The 20,667-nt window shown below is 40.4% G+C and overlaps 1 protein-coding gene across 1 annotated transcript; it reads right to left on the reverse strand.

Annotated features, from left to right (window-relative positions):
* Positions 1-16: 16 nt before the first annotated feature.
* Positions 17-17,929, reverse strand: LOC146683442 (solute carrier family 22 member 13). The gene is made up of 10 exons (XM_085446685.1): positions 17,588-17,929; positions 14,324-14,427; positions 13,391-13,545; positions 7,013-7,181; positions 6,751-6,865; positions 4,892-4,995; positions 4,586-4,797; positions 4,380-4,488; positions 4,084-4,296; positions 17-3,918 (listed from the first exon to the last, which is right to left on the reverse strand). The coding sequence occupies exons 1-10, from the start codon at positions 17,918-17,920 to the stop codon at positions 3,816-3,818; spliced, it is 1,617 nt and encodes a 538-aa protein (XP_085302811.1). The 5' UTR covers positions 17,921-17,929; the 3' UTR covers positions 17-3,815.
* Between the last annotated feature and the right edge of the window lie 2,738 nt (positions 17,930-20,667).

The raw sequence follows: 20,667 nt of genomic DNA on the forward strand, positions 1-20,667 counted from the left end.
ACACAGAACAAGTTCACTCAGTCATTAAAATTTTACTGCTCAAGGCACACTGGCTCAATGCCCTTATTTCAGATAAGTCACAAATTTCCACTCGTCCTTTACAGGCAAATTATTCCTGCTATAAAAAGAAGTTGCATTTATAATGACATCTAACATCACATGCTGTGGCCAGCATTAAGGCGTGCACTCTCACATCATGCATATCGACATTTATACAATTGGTTTCTTTAATTTCTTTGCAAAAGGAATTTAGTTTGTTTGTTTTTTTAAATCTACAAAAAATCTTACAACAAATTGTTTTCATAATGGAACAGAAATAATATCAAGTGTTTCAATTGACTTTACTATTTTCTTTTTTTTTTTAAATTGATGGAAGGTCACAAAAATATTAAGTCATACAGGAACATGATAAAGAAATGATGCCGGAGAAATTGGAAAACTGCTCTGTGGTCAGAAATGTGAAATTCCTTTTGGAAAACATGAGCGTCATGTCCTCCCGGATAAATCCTGTGTCTTTCACGGTGTGTGAGTGCATCAGGGGCTGTGCAATTACACATCTGAAAAGGCACCATCAGTGCTGAATGGCATATACATACATATGAGGGCCCAAAATTAAAAAAAAAAAGCAGAGTGGGTATAAAATTTTGAGAAAAAACTCAAGATTTTTGACATTAAAGTGGCAAATCTGAGAGAACATTGAGCCTACAGTGCCTAAGACGCCTCTCATGGTTTCAATCCTTCAAACCATGAGGATTGAATGCTTTAATAATCTGTTGGATTGCGTCCTGATGTACCACAAGTCCTCAAGATATCAACTGTGCTGTAGTACTTCACACACAGGCTGTTACCTCATCCAAATCAGTGTGTTTTCTCATGAATAGCAGCTCACGACAATGACTCTTTGAAACTCAGACGCTTTTGAAAATGTGGTGATTCTGAACTTAAACCACAAGGATTTCTTTATTGCAAAGTCCAATTGAAAAGTAGAATTAAATTAGGTCATCTAAGAAAAAGGGGGTTTTTTTGTATTATTCCTGGCAAATTTGCCATTTTTCTCATTAATTTGCCACTTTAATGTAAAACATGTTGGGGGTTTTTCCATTTTTTTCTTGGAATTTTTCCTGCAGTCCAGACCTTCCACCAACAGAAAGCAATTGGCACATCATGAAGAGAACAAGATATAAAGACTCAGGACTGATAAGCAGCTAGAATCATTTTTTTTCTCAGTTTAAATGTTCCATATTGTTTCCATATTCTATTGTGAATCAAATGTGGGTTTATGAGGTTTGCAAATCATTGCATTTTATTTCTATTTACAATTTTACAGTTGGACATGTAAATGCTTGTGCCTGAATAACAGCACAAACATACAGTGTTGTGTGAAAGTATTTGCCCGCTTCCTGAGTCCCTCTTTTCTTTTTTCTCATCCGTCACAATGTTTCAGATCATTAAGCAGAGTAACCAGAGTAAACGCAAAATGCAGTTTTTAAATGATGATTTCATTAAATGTGTAAAAATAAAATCAAGAAGGGGCACAGATACTTCACAGCACTGTATGGCATCATATTGCACATTCAAGTGCATCCGATACATGAATCGAATTTCTTCTATAATTCATAACAATAACAGCCCTTGATTGCTTGTGAAGACTCATAGAGTGTTATCATTGATACATGCTGCAGTCCATTTGTATTGGACAATAATAAAAGGAGAACAAATCTAAAAACAACAACAACAACAACAACAACACTGCTGAAATCAAATATTCTTCCACATGCTGATAACAGTCAAATCTCTTTTTTTTCATCCAAATCTATTAAATACAGCAGTCTAACTAAAAGGCTTCACTAGTGCATGCAGTCTCACTTGACTAGTCTCTTTTTTCTTGGCTTGAGACGAAGATGAGGCAGTTGCTTGCAATATAAATTTGTGCTACAACCAACATATGCCCAAAACAAAAACACTTTCATACAAAAATATCAAGCATGTTTCTTTGAACAAAATGTTTAAAATGCAGTAATAACGTTTGGAGAATAGGTGCGTTGCATTTGGCAGTCTGCTAGTCTTCTCCAGTCTTTAAACAACGTTTAGTTGTGCGTTCGGCACCCCCAATCACAAGAGCAGCGCGTCCAGGGATTTTGCCCTGAACAGCAACCGCACACCCATCTTGAGTGAAAACAATACCTAATTTTAAGTGGTGCGAAACACAGTCCGGAGATCTTTGCGAATTTATAGCACGCAGCACACACAGATCAACAATCAGCACCGTTACAGTCACGTGAAACAGAAAGTTTTCACTGGACTTCATGCTGCCTGTGAAGACCCAAGTACACATTTAATGCTTCCAAAGCAATTAAGAGGATAATAGAACACAGTTTATTTAACTGACTAACAACAAGCGTGACCACTTCTAAAAAAGCAGACGTTTGATGGTCTGGTGCATTCAGGTGTGTGTTAACACATTACCGAATCTTCAGAGGAATGGACACCCCAAAGTCAGACCACCAAATGCTCAGAGTAACAGCAAAAAACAGCTACGTGAGCTACATCTCAGAGTCTACACACTTCAGTTAGAATGTTAAATCTTAAAGTTCACGACAGTACAATTTAAAAAAGACAGAAAAAGTCGCTTGCTTGTGAGGACCTACCAGGAGAACATCTCCTCTCTAAAATGAACATGGCACCAATGCTTAGGTTTGAACAGTAACATCTGAACAAACCACAACACTTCTGAAGAATATCTTTTGGCTAAAACCAAACTCAGCATATCAGCACTTACAGCTCATATCAGCTGTGAAGCACGGTGGTGGAGGGGTGATGATTCAGGCTTCCTGTTGGCCATGTGACCTAAGCATCTTTCAGTGACTGAGTCGACCATGAACTCCTCCGTACACACAAGTGATCTAAAGTCAAACGTGTGACTATCTGTCCGTCAGCTAACGTTTGACCCAAATATGGTCACGTAACAGCACAGCAGGAACAGAACGGCTGAAAAGAATCCAGGCGTTACAATGGTCCCGTCGAAGTCAAGACTTCAATTTGATTAAAATGCTGTTGCAGGTGCTTAACAGAGCTGTGTATAAACAAATGCCTGCAAACCTCAATGAACTGAAACAACGCTGTAAGGAAGATGTCCCAGAATTCCTCCACGATAACGTGGTAGACTGAGAAAGTCATACAGTGAACTATTACTTCAAGTTAATACATGTGGTTCTACAAGAAGTTTCTGGAGTTAACGAGTGTCGCAGAAGGAGAGAGGAAGTCGCTTTAGCTTGCTGTAGCCATGTCTGACAAGCTAACTGTTAGCCGACTTACATACAGGAGAAGATTAAATTAATTTTTGCTGCGTTTTCATTGTTGCTACAGAGTTATTATTAAACTGGCAGATTTTACAAATGTGACTGTTTACTCTTTAAATTTGACTTAAATGACATACTTACAGAACAATCCAACTCAGCTTTATATTGATGTAAAGACCCTACAGTAATGCACTTTTACGCTGATTGTTTTCACCCAAAAGGCAGTGCAGACGTTCTGGTGGCAGGGAAGTGATGTATGAGTGCTCTCATGCATGGATGAATATATACACATGTGCAAAATCCTAATAGGAGCTATTATTCTGCCTAGCCACATTCAAACCCCAAGTAAAAGGTGTAAATCTCTGATGGATTTAAAAGATTGTAAAACACAGATATTTCTGTGCTGCTTTTTTTCCATTTGAAATATGTTCTGCTCAGAATCAAACACCTGACGTGTAATTGCATAGAGGGTTTTGTGAAAAGTAGTATTTCTGGCATCAAAGCTGAGGCTGTGCATTAGGTGTGGCTTGCCAGATTGCATAACTCCAGCTTCTCTGTGCTGCGTCCTGATTGGCTATCATCTTCACACATCTCTGGGTTTTCCTCGGTTGGAGGTGTCCTGCGAGAGAGGAATAACAAAAAGTAGACACTCATAAGTGTAGAGGTTTCATGTGCTTTGGAGTTCAAATTGAAGACTGTGTGTTAAAGTTTGCTAACCTGCGTTTTTATTTTCATCCTTTCTTTTGTATTTTGCTCAGAAGCAAGCAGGTTTTTAAACAATTACCTAACATCCCAGTTCTCTGCATCCTCCACTGTGTCTGGAAGAGGTCTGTTGGCAGTTTCAGGAAGGGCCAGGGCAAGGACAGCTCCCAGAAGCGGAGAGATGCCGAAGATGGCGAGGGGTGTGGCCGGGCTGTGGTTATGCAGCATGTTGATAATGGGTGCCAGCACACCACCTATCCTTGCAAACATACAGGATACGCCTATTCCTGTTTGCCTTTTGGCACAGCAAGGGAAAAGAAACAGTTTCAGGAATGCGTCACTGAAATAACCGTTTGATGATTAGGACAGAAGTCTCACCGAAGCACCGTGGGGAATATCTCAGCAGTGTAGACATAGATCACAGCAAACGACGCCGCTATGCCAAACTTCCCTACCATGGCGAGACCACTCAGGAGATTGGGATGATCTGCAGACCGAAGGAGAAAAATCATTCAAGTGATGAAATAAATTTTAATATTAGCTTTTTGAGGAAGAAAAAGCATTTTAGCAAGTTTCCATCTTACCTGCAGGCACTGCAAGCATGAGCAGACAGGCGAGGCCTCCGATTGCCAGAAAGCCACTCTGAGTGAGTCGGCGGCTAAAGGGCAGCACGACGAGGACCAGAGAACGAGCTGGGATCTCAACCAGCCCGAACACGAACTGGGTCAGGTAGAGGTCTGTCCCCAACCTGGACACGCCCAGTGAGAGACCATAATAGACCAGCACATTCACAAACCTGTGATTTCAAAGGGGAGAAAGAGAGGAGTGGTAAAAAGCTACAGAGACATTGTCTCTGCTGAAAATGACAGTGAAACGACAAGAAGCCGTACCAAACATAGAACAGGATCAGCGATCTTTTCCTCATCTGAGGCGTGCGTACCAGATCGACAGCCGAGTGACTTCTCTTCCCCTCGACCGATATCTCACACTCAACCTGATGTGGACGCCACAAACGAATCAGAAACCACAAAAGAGGCTTTTACATTTTACCTGTACATTAAAAACATCCCTACACTACTTGATGTACTGTAAATGTTAAATCAAAATATACTATATTTAAATCTAAGTGTTACATTAAAAATCCTCAAACCAGATGTTTTTATAAGGTGTGGAGCATGCTTCAGCTTACAAACCCCATACAGTTATGTGTAGGCTGATCTAGTACTTAGCAGTGTTGTGGTACAGGTGCCTTTAGCCACGCTGGCTTTAAGCAGTCATGATGGCTCATGTAACGACTGCTTATATCTTTGCCGAATGCATTTAGCTAAATCCACAAGGAGCAGTAAACCTCTGAGTCATCAACACCAGGAGTACAGGTCAGCTGATCACCGGCTGTCCACAAAGAAACTACTGTAACTCCCAGTGCACATCATCATGTGACTTATTTAAGTTAACCCCCCTGTGGCACTGCTCCATCTATCTCAGGGTTCCCCACCTGTCAATTTCAATTTTAACACCTGTACATGATTAATAATAAAACATGTTTTAGTATCAAAATTTAAAGTACATAAAATACTCAGTAGTAAAGCAGGATGGCCTTTTTCACAGCCATATACAGGACATTGTTGGATCATTTTTGGCCTGATAGCACTGAAATAGAATTCATGGAAAATTTACGTTTATTTGTAATTTCATTCAAAAAGGTAAAGTTGCATATATTCTTTATTCATTACATGTGAAGTGAATTAATTCAAGCCTTTTTACATATTGATCAAACAATATAGTTACTGCGTATCTCTCCGTCTAGCTCTGTACATGAAACCACGGTAACGGGAAGACTGATTAGTCTGGAAGGTCGTCACTAGACTGCAATAGTGTATCACCAGCTGTGAGTCATGACAACCAGTTATTGAAGTTTCATCTGTGCCACAAACTTGCACGTGTTCAGCACACAGCCCGAGAAAATCCCTGCTATCCTGACCATGCATTACACGCTGCATTAAAACAAATCAAGAAAACAGTGTTCTCAGCACGAAACCTCAAGTCCTTCAGCTTTCATGTGGCCATCATCAAATCAGAGGATTCAGCTTTGAAAACCAGCTTAGAAATGTATGTTTTTATTTATTTATTAAGTTTCACTGTATAAAAGTTGTACTCCTCATTTCGTGATTGTCTCATTTTCCTCAGGAAGCTCAGCTTTCACTTGATTCATATTTAATTCTTATGAATATCTTGCCAGATAGAAAATGCCAAAGGGACCCGTTTCATGAGAGAACTGCAGCATGAGTCCTACGAGACAAAACAAAACATTTAATATGGCTTTTTCTTTTCTTTTTCGCATGGAAATGATGAAGACGACGAAATCTCTGCGGCTTTTCCGAGATCATCGCTGCTGATATAAAGGCAACTGTAAGGGGAGGAGGTTTCTCTGTGATTATTTTCTTTTAATTTTGTTACAGAATCGCACGAGGCCACATGAAGATCAAAGGAGCAAACATTTGCTTCCAGGACAGCATGCCCTGTTCACTGTTTTCCCTTGGTTTAATGTAGCATGTAATGAATGCTCACACTACTGGTGTGTGATCTGAAATGCAGTTAGGTTTGTGTGCGATTGCTGCTGGAGGAGTACGAGGTTTTTGTTAGAGATTACAGAGTAAACAGGAGAAAGGTGGCTGTAAAAATAAAGCCTAGCACTGTCACAAACACTGTTTTTGAACCAGGTGATCCTGAACCTGACACACACACACACCTGTACGGTGGGAGGTAAGACACGACCATTAACAAGCGCTGCCTTGCGAAGGAGCGCGATGGCCTCCTCTCTCCTGTTGTTGGCCAACAACCATCTGGCCGAATGGGGAAGCACCCTTGTTGGCATTGAGAGGTCAAACAGAGAGGTAGAGAAAAGGAGAAAATGAGGAATGATAACATGCAAGACACTCATAGAAATGCAGGTGTATTTTCATGTCTGAGCAGGGCAGATTTTATATTCAGATGTCAGTTGAATTTCTCACCATATATAGAAGCTAAGCAGGAAGCCCGGGGCTGATATTGCTAGTTGCAGCTTTCTCCAGTCTCGTATAAGATATGCTACTCCTGCTAGCAGCATATAACCCAGGCCATAGGCATAGTCGGTGATGATACCAGCCAGCATGCGTCTCTTGGTGCATGTCCACTCAGTACCTGTAGAACGAAGCGAGGAGAGGAGAGGAATTGTGGGTAATGGTGGCAAGGGTTTTGCAAAAACAGCTTTCAACCAGTTTATTTGCATATCTGAAGATAATGAAAGGTCTGCACAAATGTGTTCCTTTGTTGTTAGCATAAAGATGAGGAGAGCCTAGCTGTCTAAAGCCTGAATTTACATCTAAAAGTTCTGTCATGTTTGCTTACTCAGCACAAAAAATAACTGTATGAGAACTTAGGTGAAAATAAGGAAAGCGCTAGACAGAGCTCTTAAATGTCTGGCATGGTGGTGCATTAGTAGTCTATGAGGTTTTGAGTCATGTGACCACGAATCTTGTGACCGTTAATCACCTGATATAACCTGTGTGCTTTTTTGGATGTGTAACAAGGTTTAAGTGAGTAAGGCAAGGCAAGTTTATTTATATAGCACAATTCAACAACAAGGTGATTCAAAGTGCTTTACAGAGACATTAAAAAACAAAAACAAATAAAAAGCATGATTTAAAATCGATTTAAAAAAAACAGCAGATAAAATCAGTAGTTAAAATGTAAGTTTTGAAATTTAAGCTTAAAGGTGTGGATTTGGTGCTTTATTCAAATGCAGCTGAGAATAGGTGAGTCTTCAACCTGGATTTAAATAAACTGAGTGTTTCAGCTGATCTGAAGCTTTCTGGGAGTTTGTTCCAGATATAAGGAGCATAAAAGCTGAATGCAGCTTCTCCGTGTCTGGTTAAAAAACCGGATCCAGAGGACCTGAGGGATCTGGAAGGTTCATACTGGGTCAGGAGGTCACTGATGTATTTTGGTCCTAAACCATTCAGAGCTTTATAGGCCAGCATCAGAACTTTAAAGTCTATCCTCTGACGGACAGGCAGCCAGTGTAAAGACCTCAGAGCTGGACTGATGTGGTCCACTTTTTTGGTCTTAGTGAGGACTCGAGCAGCAGAGTTCTGAATGAGCTGTAGTTGTCTGACTGATTTTTTAGGTAGACCTGTAAAGATGCTGTTACAGTAATCAAGCCTACTAAAGATGAATGCATGGACTAGTTTTTCCAGGTTCTGTTGAGACATCAGATCTTTTATCCTTGATATATTCTTGAGGTGATAGTAAGCTGATTTTGTTATTGTCTTAATGTGTTTTTCTAAGTTTAGGTCTGCATCCATCACTACACCCAAATTTCTTGCCTGGTTTGTGGTTTTTAGGTGTATAGATTGAAGTTCTCTGGTGACCTGTAATCGTTTTTCTTTGGCACCAAAGACTATTACCTCAGTTTTGTTTTTGTTTAGCTGGAGAAAATTGTGGCACAGCCAGTCATTAATTTCCTCAATGCATTTACCAAGAGCCTGTACAGGGCCTTGGTCTCCTGGTGACATTGTGATATATATTTGTGTGTCATCTGCATAGCTGTGGTAGTTTATTTTGTTGTTCTTTATAATCTGTGCCAGTGGGAGCATGTAAATGTTAAACAGAAGGGGTCCCAAGATGGAACCTTGGGGAACTCCACATGTGATACTTGTCTGCTCAGATGTGAAGTTACCTATTGATACAAAGTATTTCCTGTTTTCTAAGTTTTGAACCAGTTTAGTACAGTTCCTGAAAGACCTGCCCAGTTCTCCAGTCGTTTGAGTAATATGTTGTGGTCAACTGTATCAAATGCTGCACTGAGATCCAGTAAAACTAAGACTGACATTTTTCCACTGTCTGTATTCAGACATATGTCATTAAACACTTTTGTCAGAGCGGTTTCAGTGCTGTGGTTCTGTCTAAAACCTGACTGGAAGGCATCGTAGCAGTTATTCTGTTTTAAGAAGTAATTGAGCTGTTGAGAAACTGCTTTTTCAATGATCTTACTTAAAAATGGGAGATTTGAGATCGGCCTGTAGTTGTTCACTTGTGTCTTGTCGAGATTGTCCTTTTTCAGTATAGGTTTGATTACAGCAGTTTTTAGTGGTTCCGGAAACACACCTGACATTAAAGAAAAGTTGACGATCTGTAACAGGTCTGACTCCAAAGTCTTTGAGACCTTCTTGAAAACACTTGTTGGCAGGACATCTAAACAGCAAGAGGAGGAGTTCAGTTGACCTAAGATGTCCTCCAGGTCTTTGCTGTTAATAGGTTGAAACTGTTTCATGGTGTTTAAACAGTTTTTTGGTGGACACAGTACATATCCTGGATCTGCTGTTGATGTACCAATTGCTTGTCTAATCTTTTGGATTTTTTCTGTGAAGAATTTGGCAAAGTCATTGCAGGCCATGGTCGAATGAAGTTCAGCTGCTACTGACACAGGAGGGTTTGTTAGCCTGTCAACTGTAGAAAATAAGACCCGAGCATTATGACTGTTTTTGGTGATGATGTCAGAGAAGTAGGACCTCCTTGCACTCCTCAGTTGTAAATTATAATTGTGAAGTTTCTCTTTATAAATGTCATAATGAACCTGGAGGTTTGTTTTTCTCCATCTGCGCTCAGCTTTCCTACACTCTCTTTTTTCATTTTTCACCAGAGTGGAGTTTCTCCATGGAGACTTTTTCCTTCCAGAGATAACCTTCACCTTAATGGGAGCAATTGTATCCATTACATTTAACATTTTTGCATTAAAGCTATTGACGAGCTCATTGACTGAACCTTTGGACAGGCCAGGTGTTAATGGGAAGACCTGGTTAAAGATCTCACTACTGTATTCAGTTATACACAGTTTTGTGATCACTGCTGTTGATATATTTGTGTGTGCTGAAATTGCCCAAAGTTGCCCAGAGTGTTACTCAGGTCTTTAGTCCCTTTGTCCTGAGGGTTGTCCACATGGATGTTAAAATCTCCAACAATAATTACACAGTCGAAATCAACACAGATCACAGACAGCAGTTCACTGAGGTCATTAAAAAAGTCTGTGCAGTATTTGGGAGGCCTGTAAACATTAAGAAACACAACTTTGGATGGGGCCTTCAGCTGTAGAGCCACATATTCAAAAGACTGAAAACTTCCAGGAGAGAGCTGCTTACATTGAAATGAGTCATTAAATAAGACAGCAACCCCCCCTCCTCTCCTGCTCACCCTGGCCTCACTGATAAAACTGTAGTTAGGAGGTCTGTGAAGGTTCTCAGTCATCCAGGTCATCGTAGTCAAAGGAGCTTGCAAAGAAAAGCGTCTGGACTTCTTTAAGTTGCTTGAAGACGTTTCACCTCTCATCCGAGAACTGAAGAAGCTGAAGAAGCTTCTCGGATGAGAGGTGAAACGTCTTCAAGCAACTTAAAGAAGTCCAGACGCTTTTCTTTGCAAGCTCCTTTGACTGTAGTTAGGAGGGGTCAACTCGATGAGAACAGCTCCACTGTTACTTTGGTCCAACCAAGTTTCAGTTAAAAACATAAAAAAGGCTGTGCTCAGTGATTAAATCATTAATTAAAAATGTTTTCCCAGCTAAAGATCTAACATTTAATGAAGCCAACTTAAGTGTTTTAGAGGCATTATTTGCCCCCTTGTGTTTGGGAGCAGTCTGTGGCACACAAGGTATGTTTACTATATTTAAAGATCTTTTAGAGTGCAGCTCTCTGTGTTTTGACCAGGCCACATGTCTCCTTCTGTCACCTAAAAGTACAGAGATTTTAAAACCTTCTAGTAAACAGGGTCCCAGCTTCTCCTGGGAAAAGTCACCACTGCCATAATCCTCGCAGCCCGGACCCTCCACACATCACACATCAGACTGCGGAGACAGAGCATGAAGGTGGTAAGGAGGAACTAAGGGGGGCGAGGCTGGGCAATGTAACTTCGATTGCTTTGTTGAGGGCGGGGCTCGATGGCAAACCTTTGGCTGCTCTGGTGGGGGGTTTATGGGGGACAAAAAGGGATTGGGCCGGGGGGTAGATCTGAGCCCAGCACTGACCCGCTCCATCATCTCCTCAGTGAATTTCAGGGGTGGGGAGGAGGGAGAAAGGGAGGGGGGGAGAGGGTGATGGCCGGTCAGGGGTTTGGGGGACTGGGGAAGGTCATGGTCCCTGGTCCTGGTCGTTGGTGTTGTTGAGAGAGTTGGAGGCAAATAGGGACCCCTCTTCTTGCCTCTGATGTCTCTCCTTTCTGAAGCTTTTCTGGGCGAAGCTCTTCTGGGTTGGGAACGCAGGCTTCTGCGTTCCCAAAAAATATTAAAGTTGTTGATAAAATGCACTGAGTGGTCAGTACATGCTGATATAAGCCATTTATTCAGTGCAAACAACCTGCTGAATCTCTCGTCTCCTCCTCTGACCGGCGGTACAGGTCCACTGATGAATACAGCTGCATTCACAGAGTTTACAGTATTTAATAATCCAGTAAAGTCCCGTTTCAGAACCTCCAACTGTTGTTTGGACACATCGTTTAACCCTGTATGCAGAACAATGTTTGTCACAGTTGGATATTCATCTGCAATTTGAAGAATTCTCTCCTTCAGGTTGTTGACCATATCCTTAGGGAAGCAGAGCACTTTAGTGTTCTTACCACACATCCTTTGTACATCCTTGAGTGTGAATGTTAGATGCAGATGTAGAAAAAAGTGCTTGTAGAGTAGAAAACTTTAACTATAACTATAAAAGAACCAATCCATTTACTATTCACTCAGCTGGCAGTCACAGACTGTTTGGAAATAAGTTGACGTGTTGCATGCAAACGACTGGGAACCACAGTAATCTCAAATCAGAAGCAGGTTTATGGTGCAGCATCCTCTTTGTAACTGATTTCATCCAGCGAGAACCAGCAACCTGCAGGAACCACTGATCAGCATGCTATAGGTGTGTACTGTTCCCTTCATGTTTGTGCTGATATTGGCTCTGGTTGTAAGACAATAAGAACATCTTTGTAGTGAAGTGAAACCAAGTGAAAGAATAAATACTAACCACTGCAAATACTATCTGTGCTTCCCACGCATGTTTTTTTTAAATATATACTTTCAACCAGTCAGCAGTGAACATATCTGCAGGGCCACCAATGTCAGTTTATGTGCTGTTGGCTTTTTTAGAGAACTGTGTACAAATATATCTTCACAGACTCAAATCCCACAATCCCTCAGACTCCACACAGACACCAACCATAAATTTGTATTAGCGGTGTCTCTCAGTGTATCTAATTAGAGCCTCGTTAGCTGTTTCCATGTTTCCACTCTGAGTAAATAAAATTGAAGTTTATCAGCCAGGATATAAAACTATGTAGGTTTGAAATAGTGTTTTAACTGCATTTAATCTGCATTTAAAGTAAATGTAATCACATTGCAACAGATACCAACGTGTTTTTTTTATACACACACTTTTGGGACACTCAACCAGAAACACGCCTGTGCTGGATCTGTGACGATTAATAAAACTTAAAAAGTCTTAACACTGACTAGGAGGATGATTTTGTTGAGGCGTATGTCATTATGTTTTCTTTATTAAAAACTCTTCGGAAAATGACAAACCCTGAAGTCATCAGAAAAGTGTGAAAAGTTTTGAAAAATAATAATAACATTAATAGATTAATTAATTTATAAATTAATTACCAAATTAAATATTTAATATTGAAATGTAAGTTGTTTTTTAGTATAAAAGTTCTATATGAATAAATGAGGTCCTTATATGTCTGAGATGCATCTTATTGATCTGATATTGCTTTAAAATTAAAGTCATAATGAGGAAATTAAAATAGGAACGCTTAAACATTTAAAAAACATAAACACACTATCCTGCATCAACAGAAATGTCAGTCCTGTCATACATGGCATTATTGTTAAATAATTGAAAATTTAAAAAAAATTAATGAATTATCTTTTTTCACCATTTAAATGAACCTGAGATTATATATCAGCCACTGTGTTTTATGAAAACATCACTTTTTTTATAATTACTAGCAGCGCTTTCTCAAATTCTTCATCCTTTATTTATGGTTGTCTTGGTGAACATTACGTTTCGAATGGGCAACGTATGTTGAACATGACTCATGAGACATGATCTATATGAAAATCAAAAGAATTTGGATTTATTTAAAATATTTTTAAAAACATATAGATGTTAATAATTGCTACATGCATGACGGTGTTCGTGCACAGCTTCATTCCGATTGGCCCACCCAACACATATGCATACATACACTACAATGATCACAGTAGGAAGGTAAGTGCCTGTCGGGTATTCTGTGCTGACGCTCCACTACAGCAGCCTCAAATCATCATACTCATGCAGGGTTTGAGTATGTGTGTGTGTGTGTTTGTTTAGTACCAAGTACAAAAGCATTGATGATGACACCAGATATTGTTGTGCCAACTACAAAGCGAAGAATCACATAGACCGGGAAGTTGGGTGCGAAAGCCACAGCGACACCGAACACAGTTTGGAGAGCGAGGGACAGCAGCAGGACGAAGCGTCGGCCATACCTTGTAGACAGAGAGAGGACACAGGAATGTGAGTTAGCCCTCCCTCATTATTAAAGATTTGCACCAGTAGACCCAACGAAACAGAAGTAAAGATATCACACTAAGCTCGAAACACATAAAAGAAAAAAAATACTAAGTCTTTATCTAGTTCTTAGTGTAGGAGGTGCAGTTATCAGAAACCAAGTGCTTATAACTTTATGTTCACCAGAGAAAATCTGAGGTTTGAAAATTAGTAACAAAGCTGGGAACTTCAGTTTGCTCCCTGGGCTGTTTTTCTTTTCAGGTGCAAACGCTTCCTTTTGTTCACTTTAGCCCTAACTTACCAGGAAGACCACATATTGCCACCTGCTCACTACCACCCACTGCAGCCTTCACTCTTCAGTTTCTTAACCCTTTCAGCTCCGTCAATAAAAGGGAAGCACAGGTCTCATGACCCACTCCCACTTCCCATTTGTCTTTCTGCAATAGATCTACTGTGTCAGTTCAAAGACTTTTCCAAGATATTGATGATACTACCCTTCTATTGTTTCTAGTTTAAAGAAAAAACAGAGAATGAACAAGAATGTTAAACGTATGGGTGATTTTTACTGTCACACAGTTAAGTCTGAACAGTTTTATCGTGTGTATCTGTAGCTGATGAAGCAAATAAATTAACTGCTCCCCTTACATACAGTTACCACATGCAAAGGCCTACAGCAGTGGCCACCCCTACAGTCGTGCTTTGATGCTGAGGATCTGACACTTTGTTCTATCTGTGCGCCGAGTGAGAAAAGCCTACCTGTCAGCCATGGCTCCAAACACCACCGATCCCACCAGCAGGCCAAACATGTAGATAGATGATCCAATGTTGTTGAACACAGCTTTGCTGCACACCAGGTCCCACTGGTAGATGGAAAAAGAAGTTACTCCTTGTGCATTTGTTTATTTCTTATGTATTGGTGAATGGCCATGCAAATGGTAAATGGCCTGTATTTGTATAGCGCTTTTCTAGTCCCTGAGGACCCCAAAGCGCATTCACACATACATTCACACACTGGTGCAAGTGACATACACTCTGTGGGCAAAGTATCGGGCTACATCACGTAATCTTAAGCACCTCACTTTTGTAAAAGAACTCAATACATTTAAGTGTAGTACTGTAGTAGGATGATATCGGTGAAACAAGTCAGTTCCTGAAATTTCTTTCTCCTTTGATACTACACAATAACATGAAAGTGGTATCATTGCAACGTGGAAGCTTTTAGGAACCAAACCACAGCAACTCATCCACAAAGTGGCAGACCATATAATCTTACAGAGCAGGCCTTTCAAGTGCTGAGGCGCATATTGTGGAAAAGTTGCCAACGCTCTCCTGACTCAGTAACTACAGGGCTCCAGACTGCTGCTGACATTAACATCAGCACAAAAGCTGTGCAATGGGAGCTTTGCACATGTTTATGCAGATCCTGTAGCTGTATCTGGCCCAGTACCTATGTCTATGTAGAGTATTGTCAAAGTAAATTTGCTTGTGTGTTTGAGCTGCTCTTTGCTGATATTGATTATAGAGTATGGTATCAAACTGGCATTGGACAAAACAAAGCACTGTCATAAAGTTCCAAGTGCAAATGGACCTTAGGAAAGGGTTAGAGCTGCATCAGGGTCAGATTGACTGCAACCTCTAAGGAAATATGATTAAATCAGTCTATACTTGCCAAAAATGGCAGCTGACCAGCTGTAAATGACCAGACACTGATGATTTTCAAATTACACTGTCATTTGTTTCTGTTCTGGCTCATTAAACATAAAATAGTCCTTGCACACAAACTGAACCTTCCAAAGTCCAAGAAGAAGTGGCAAAACTGTCCAGGATATGGTCGCAGTACAAAATGATGGCAATCATTTCTGAATCCCTTTATTGAGACAGTGACTGTTAGTCAAGGAAAATATGTGGCACTACAGCACAATATCAAGGACACAAGAACCTTTATGCCAAGAAGACTCTTATGTAATATAATACAAACTGTTGTTGATTAATTTGTGTATGATTACAACAGCAGCCGTGAACAGCAGGGGTGCAGCAGGGTGTGAGTGGGGCCAGTTGCTTATTTTGGCTCCAAGGCCCTTTGGAAAGCTAATGTGGATGTTTGCTGTGCTGGGTTCATTACTCTTTATCATCACATCAGTCTTTCATGAAATAATTTCTCAGATTTTTACATATTTGAATTTTATTTTATTTTATTCATGTTTTTCCTTATTTAGCTCCTTTCTTTTCCATGGATTTTGAGATATTTGCCTTGCCATATTGTTTTATTACATGCATTTAGCACAAAAAATAAGAACATTTATGTTTGGTTGATTATTTCTTTGGACAGCCAGTTTATTTGGGTGCCACATTGGGTGCCAAATGGTGCCACGTTTGTAAGAAAAATGCATTTGTGGGTTGAGCAGCAGAGCTGAGTATGTGGATCGCACCGATGAAAAACCTGCAAATCTTCTCTTAAATCGTGACTCTTGTTTGGTGTTGTTTATTGGGTTATATGATTGAAGTCTGAAGAAACAAGAGATATTGGCAGATTAACAACTGATTCATTTATCAAACAGGGGCCTCTGCAGCATGTAGAAAAGCCGTACACAGCCACAACAGCCCGGCACCTCCTCCTCACTAGTTTGGCCACACACTGCTTTGGCATGGCATCCCAGTCTTAATCACTATTTGTCGCATTTCAGACAATGTTGTTGTGCTGGTCACAGAAAATGTAGCAACAGCGATTAAGATTTGTCAAGTTTTTCACGGCACAACCCACGTACTCAACTCTGCTGCTCAACCCACAAATGCATTTTCCTGACAATTGTCACGACATTAAAGGGAAAACAAATAAGCTATGATTTATTGCCAAGAAGCATTGTCATATGACCACATGTCATAAGATCAACACAAATATTTGTCAAAAACAGGATAAATAAAGAAAACTATATTGTTATATAGGTAGCCTACATAAAACACTAAATTCAGGTTTTGCCAAAAAGTGATTTCCAATGTTTCTATGCGTTTTCTATGTGTAATATCTTTATTTATATTGGTAAATAGAGTTTAGTGAACAGAATTTACAAAGGGTTACATAAAAAATGCAAGCTCTTCATATCTTTATGACTGCGACATTATAACCAGTGTAGTCCTTTATGGCCAATTAAAATATCTTCCTAGGAAATTTAAAAAAAATAATAATTAAAATTTCCTTCTAGATATTTGTTGCAAATTCTGCTACCCACTTGGTCACATAAGTCGTAAGTCAATGAGACTTTTTAACTGGATAAATAAAAGATCGATGAAAGTCACTTTGCCAAAAACTTATTGCGGCTTCTACCCTGTGACAGAAATGTTCTTTCTGGCACTTAACGAATTAATATCATTCACGCGGGACAGATTGTACATGTGTTTCACATATTATAGGCCAACATTGCAAGTAAATAACCGTAATTTGACATCTTAATATAATTTTTAAGTGCTTCCCTTTTTTTCTGCTTATAAAACAGTAAATTTGGGAATCAACGGCTAACAACAACGATTATATTTTAGCATTAAAAAATATAATTTAAATAAAAGAATTTAAGCACGCTTGGATTAGGCTTTGCAGAAACAAAAGAAGATGATTTTGGTAAATATCAATACGGTTAATTTAGACATAAACGCTACACTAGGTGTTGGTCTAATAAATGTTTTAAACACTGGTAGTTTTGGCTGCTGTAACACAAAAAAGTCCCAACTTTGGGATAAAGATACCACACCATAGCTTAAAAACCACACTGGCAGCAAATGATCTTTGGATATGTCTTTTTATATATTAGTGAGATTAAAATCCTTACTCTGATACTTATAATAAGTATTTAATAGGTAATATAAGCAATAAAAAGTATCAAATGATAGCCTACCGTCTACTATTTGACACCTTTTTGTCGCTTTTTTTGATTTCCGCCTCTTTTCCCAGCATGAAAGTGAACTGATTAATGACTAAAGTTGATCTTCAGCCCAAACCGAACAGACCAGATGGTCATGTTTCTGTACCTCGGTGACGGTGGTGCTCTCAAAAGTCTCCCTGCTGTAGACCCATCCGTCACTGCACGGCACGCGCTGAGTGCCGTTGCCCAGCAGCACGACATCCTGCGAGAAGCAGGAGGAGTTGGAGAGGCTGAAGTTCAGGGTGGCTGAATACAGGGACTGATTCCCCGCTGCTGGACTCGAGCCCTCGCGGCACTGATGAGGCGGCGTGGCTCCAGTGAAGATGCTCACCAGCATGTGGAAGGCGAGGAGGATCTGAGGTAGACATATCCATATGTAGAGAATTTTCTGGTATCTGCCAAAGCCTCCAATGGCAGAGAGGATCTGATCGAAATTCATTTCAAATGTAGGTCAAATTGGCTCCAATGGAGTGGATGAGCCGGGGAGATGGAGGCGGAAGATGGTTGTAAATACCGACCAGATACTGAGGCGGTGTTATGGAGACAAACAAGATAAATTACCATGTGCTGCCGTGGTCAGTCCACGTGAAGTTGTTTAACAATTACTGAAACGAGCTCAAGAAGGTTATCCTCCCTCTGCAAACACACTCTCACCTCACGGGCAGCGAGTGTCTGCAGATGAGGCTTCACAGAGATCGATTAGAATGCTCCAAGATGAGACGCGCGGACAAAGTTTTTCAGTCTCAAACCAAGTAACAAGTAAACAAGTAAAAATCCACAATTAGTCTTCCGTTGTAAATATTGCACAGGGAGTAAAATCACGCACCCAACAAAACGCCAGTGTTGTTTTCCACTCTGTACAAAATATGCACATTATGGCAGCGGGGAGCGCGTGTGGTGTTACGTATCCGTGACTTATAGGGGAAGGGCCATAGCATCGCTACCACATCTCATATGTAAACAAAAAACAAAAAACTCAGTGTAAGAATCACGGGCCACCACTGAGGCGCAGTGATTTCACAGATTACCGGATTTAAAGCACTTCAATGTGGAAATCGTGTAAACCTCACTTGCTGCAGTTCACTGCGTGGATGCAGGTGTAGCACTCAGCTGTTACACAGCCTTCAAACACAACATCTCTACTCTCAATTCGCAAAAAGCAGGTTGTGCGTTATGTAAGAGGCTCTCTGCTGCCACCTGCCGTTTGATGCGATGGTAGGCACAAAACTTCTGTGAGCGGAGGGGATGCGGGGGTTATCATAGCATTCACCTGAAAGTGCTAGATATGAAAGGTAAAGACCATAAAGTGTTAGACAAGCGACGGTGGGGAGAAAGAACTCCGTTTTAAAGGGAAGAAACTTCAGAATCAGGGAGGGGCAGAAAAAAGACGAGCACAAAGGGATCAGGACAAATAAAAAAAACAAAACAAACAAAAACAGTAAGATGAGAGAAAAGTTAGTGATTAGTGGCATATGAACATCAGGATAGAAAAGAGGGAGGTGGAGGAGTCCAGAGTATATCATAAGATTTCATTTTCAGGGGCTCGAGTTGGGAAAAATAGAAAATAAAAGCATAAGAAATCAGAAAAGGAATCATAAAGAAACACCAAGATAAACCATTTAACAAATGACTTATAGTAATGCAACTGTGGACACACTTCTTACTTTGCAGCCGATAATGCAAGGCTATCTTGTTTTGCGTTTATAATCACCACAGGTTACAGCGCATACCTATATAATATTTCAAAGGGGGATCTGTCCTCCTGTCATTTCTGCATATTGCTGCACTGATATGATCACAGAATTTATGCTTGGTGGAGACAAAAAAAATGGAGGTGCAGGGGTGGCACCTCTGGTTTCAGACCTACTCGTTTGCACTGATGCAGCTGGCTTTCAGAACAGGATGAAAAATGGTTGAGAAACAGTGAGAAAGAGGACCTGAGTGGCTGGTCTCACTTAAGTTACCCCTCTCTCACTTGTGCAGTTGATCAAATAGAAAACACTGAGGATTGCTGGGAACTGAAGTTGTGTGTCATCAACAATAAATTAAAAAAAAAATTACCTGTGGGAGAAACGTGATTATCTGTCGTGACCTGTACATTTGTAACTTTGCACAAAATGCAAGTTTTATTTTTAATCTAAAATAATACACTCTTATATAATAACACTCTAAATGTCTCGACGTTACAATAATATGGATAACTAATTGCACTTTATATTCTGACCACTCTCTACCCTTCTGTACACAGTGCTTCCTTTATTATATTTATTTTATTTATTGACGTGTAGGAAATCTCGCAAAGTAAGAATATCATTGCTCAGCGTGACCACTTTGTTCTGGACAAATACATTTCTTAATTAGAAATTAAATGTGTTCCTTATCATGATTACAGCAAAACTAGCCTTACAAGCTTTTAAAGCTGTAAAGATCCTATAATTTTAAATTGCCCGCAAATGATCACCCCAACCTCTTCCTGTTAGGCGCGTGTGACGTCACTGATGCTCGGTCCAGAACGGGTTGGGTCTCTGGTTTGGGAGTCTTCTGGGTGGCAGCAGGGTGGGAAGGAAGTGAAGTCATATACAGTTACCCAGGAAACCGTGCGAAATAAAGCAGCGCCTTACAATTAAAAGCATCAACGCGTTTACTAAGTACGAAACTTTTCAACTTAAGCCGTAATAAATATTAAAATCATCAAGTGGGAATAGAAGTTAATCTCAAGATGATCATTGTGCACTTTCACTGTATTCTACAGGCGCGTGATAACAGCATACTTACTACGGTGCAAAATATGCATCCACGTTTTTTTTAAAGCTGTTAGGGAATAGAGATTTTATTTTGAAGGTCTCGGCCAGAAGTTCTATTATTCTAATGCAGTGTGGTGTGACAGTGGCGAGGGAGGTTGATCGCAGGGAAAGTGAGAGAACAGAGAGACAGAGGGAGATGGCTGAAAGGCTGGAGCAGTGGACCAGGTCAGGAGCGAGTCGGGACAGCGGTCTAAGGTGATCTTGATCATCCAGAGGTGTCTGCGCTGAGGAACGAGAGTCCAGACCGCGCAAATCCCCCGTCACGGCGCTTCAGCCCGGCCTGACCGAGGACTGTGTGGCAGACACCGTCTTCGGCTGCCCATCCTGGAAACATTTTCACTGTCTAAACATTTCCTAGCTGCAGGATTGCTCAGCTTCACCC

This window comes from Copadichromis virginalis, linkage group LG22 (genome assembly GCF_057382275.1).
Source record: "Copadichromis virginalis isolate Kocher_CV1m ecotype Utaka linkage group LG22, C_Virginalis_male_GT1.1, whole genome shotgun sequence".
Lineage (NCBI taxonomy): Eukaryota > Metazoa > Chordata > Actinopteri > Cichliformes > Cichlidae > Copadichromis > Copadichromis virginalis.

Bases quoted from the DNA above. Each gene is read 5' to 3' on its own strand.
- LOC146683442 (XM_085446685.1), bottom strand. From the start codon at position 17,920: ATGAATTTCGATCAGATCCTCTCTGCCATTGGAGGCTTTGGCAGATAC. The intron at 4,798-4,891 runs GTACGGCTTCTT...TTGAAATCACAG, and splicing joins CTGATCCTGTTCTATGTTTG to GTTTGTGAATGTGCTGGTCT. The intron at 4,489-4,585 runs GTAAGATGGAAA...TTCGGTCTGCAG, and splicing joins CATGCTTGCAGTGCCTGCAG to ATCATCCCAATCTCCTGAGT.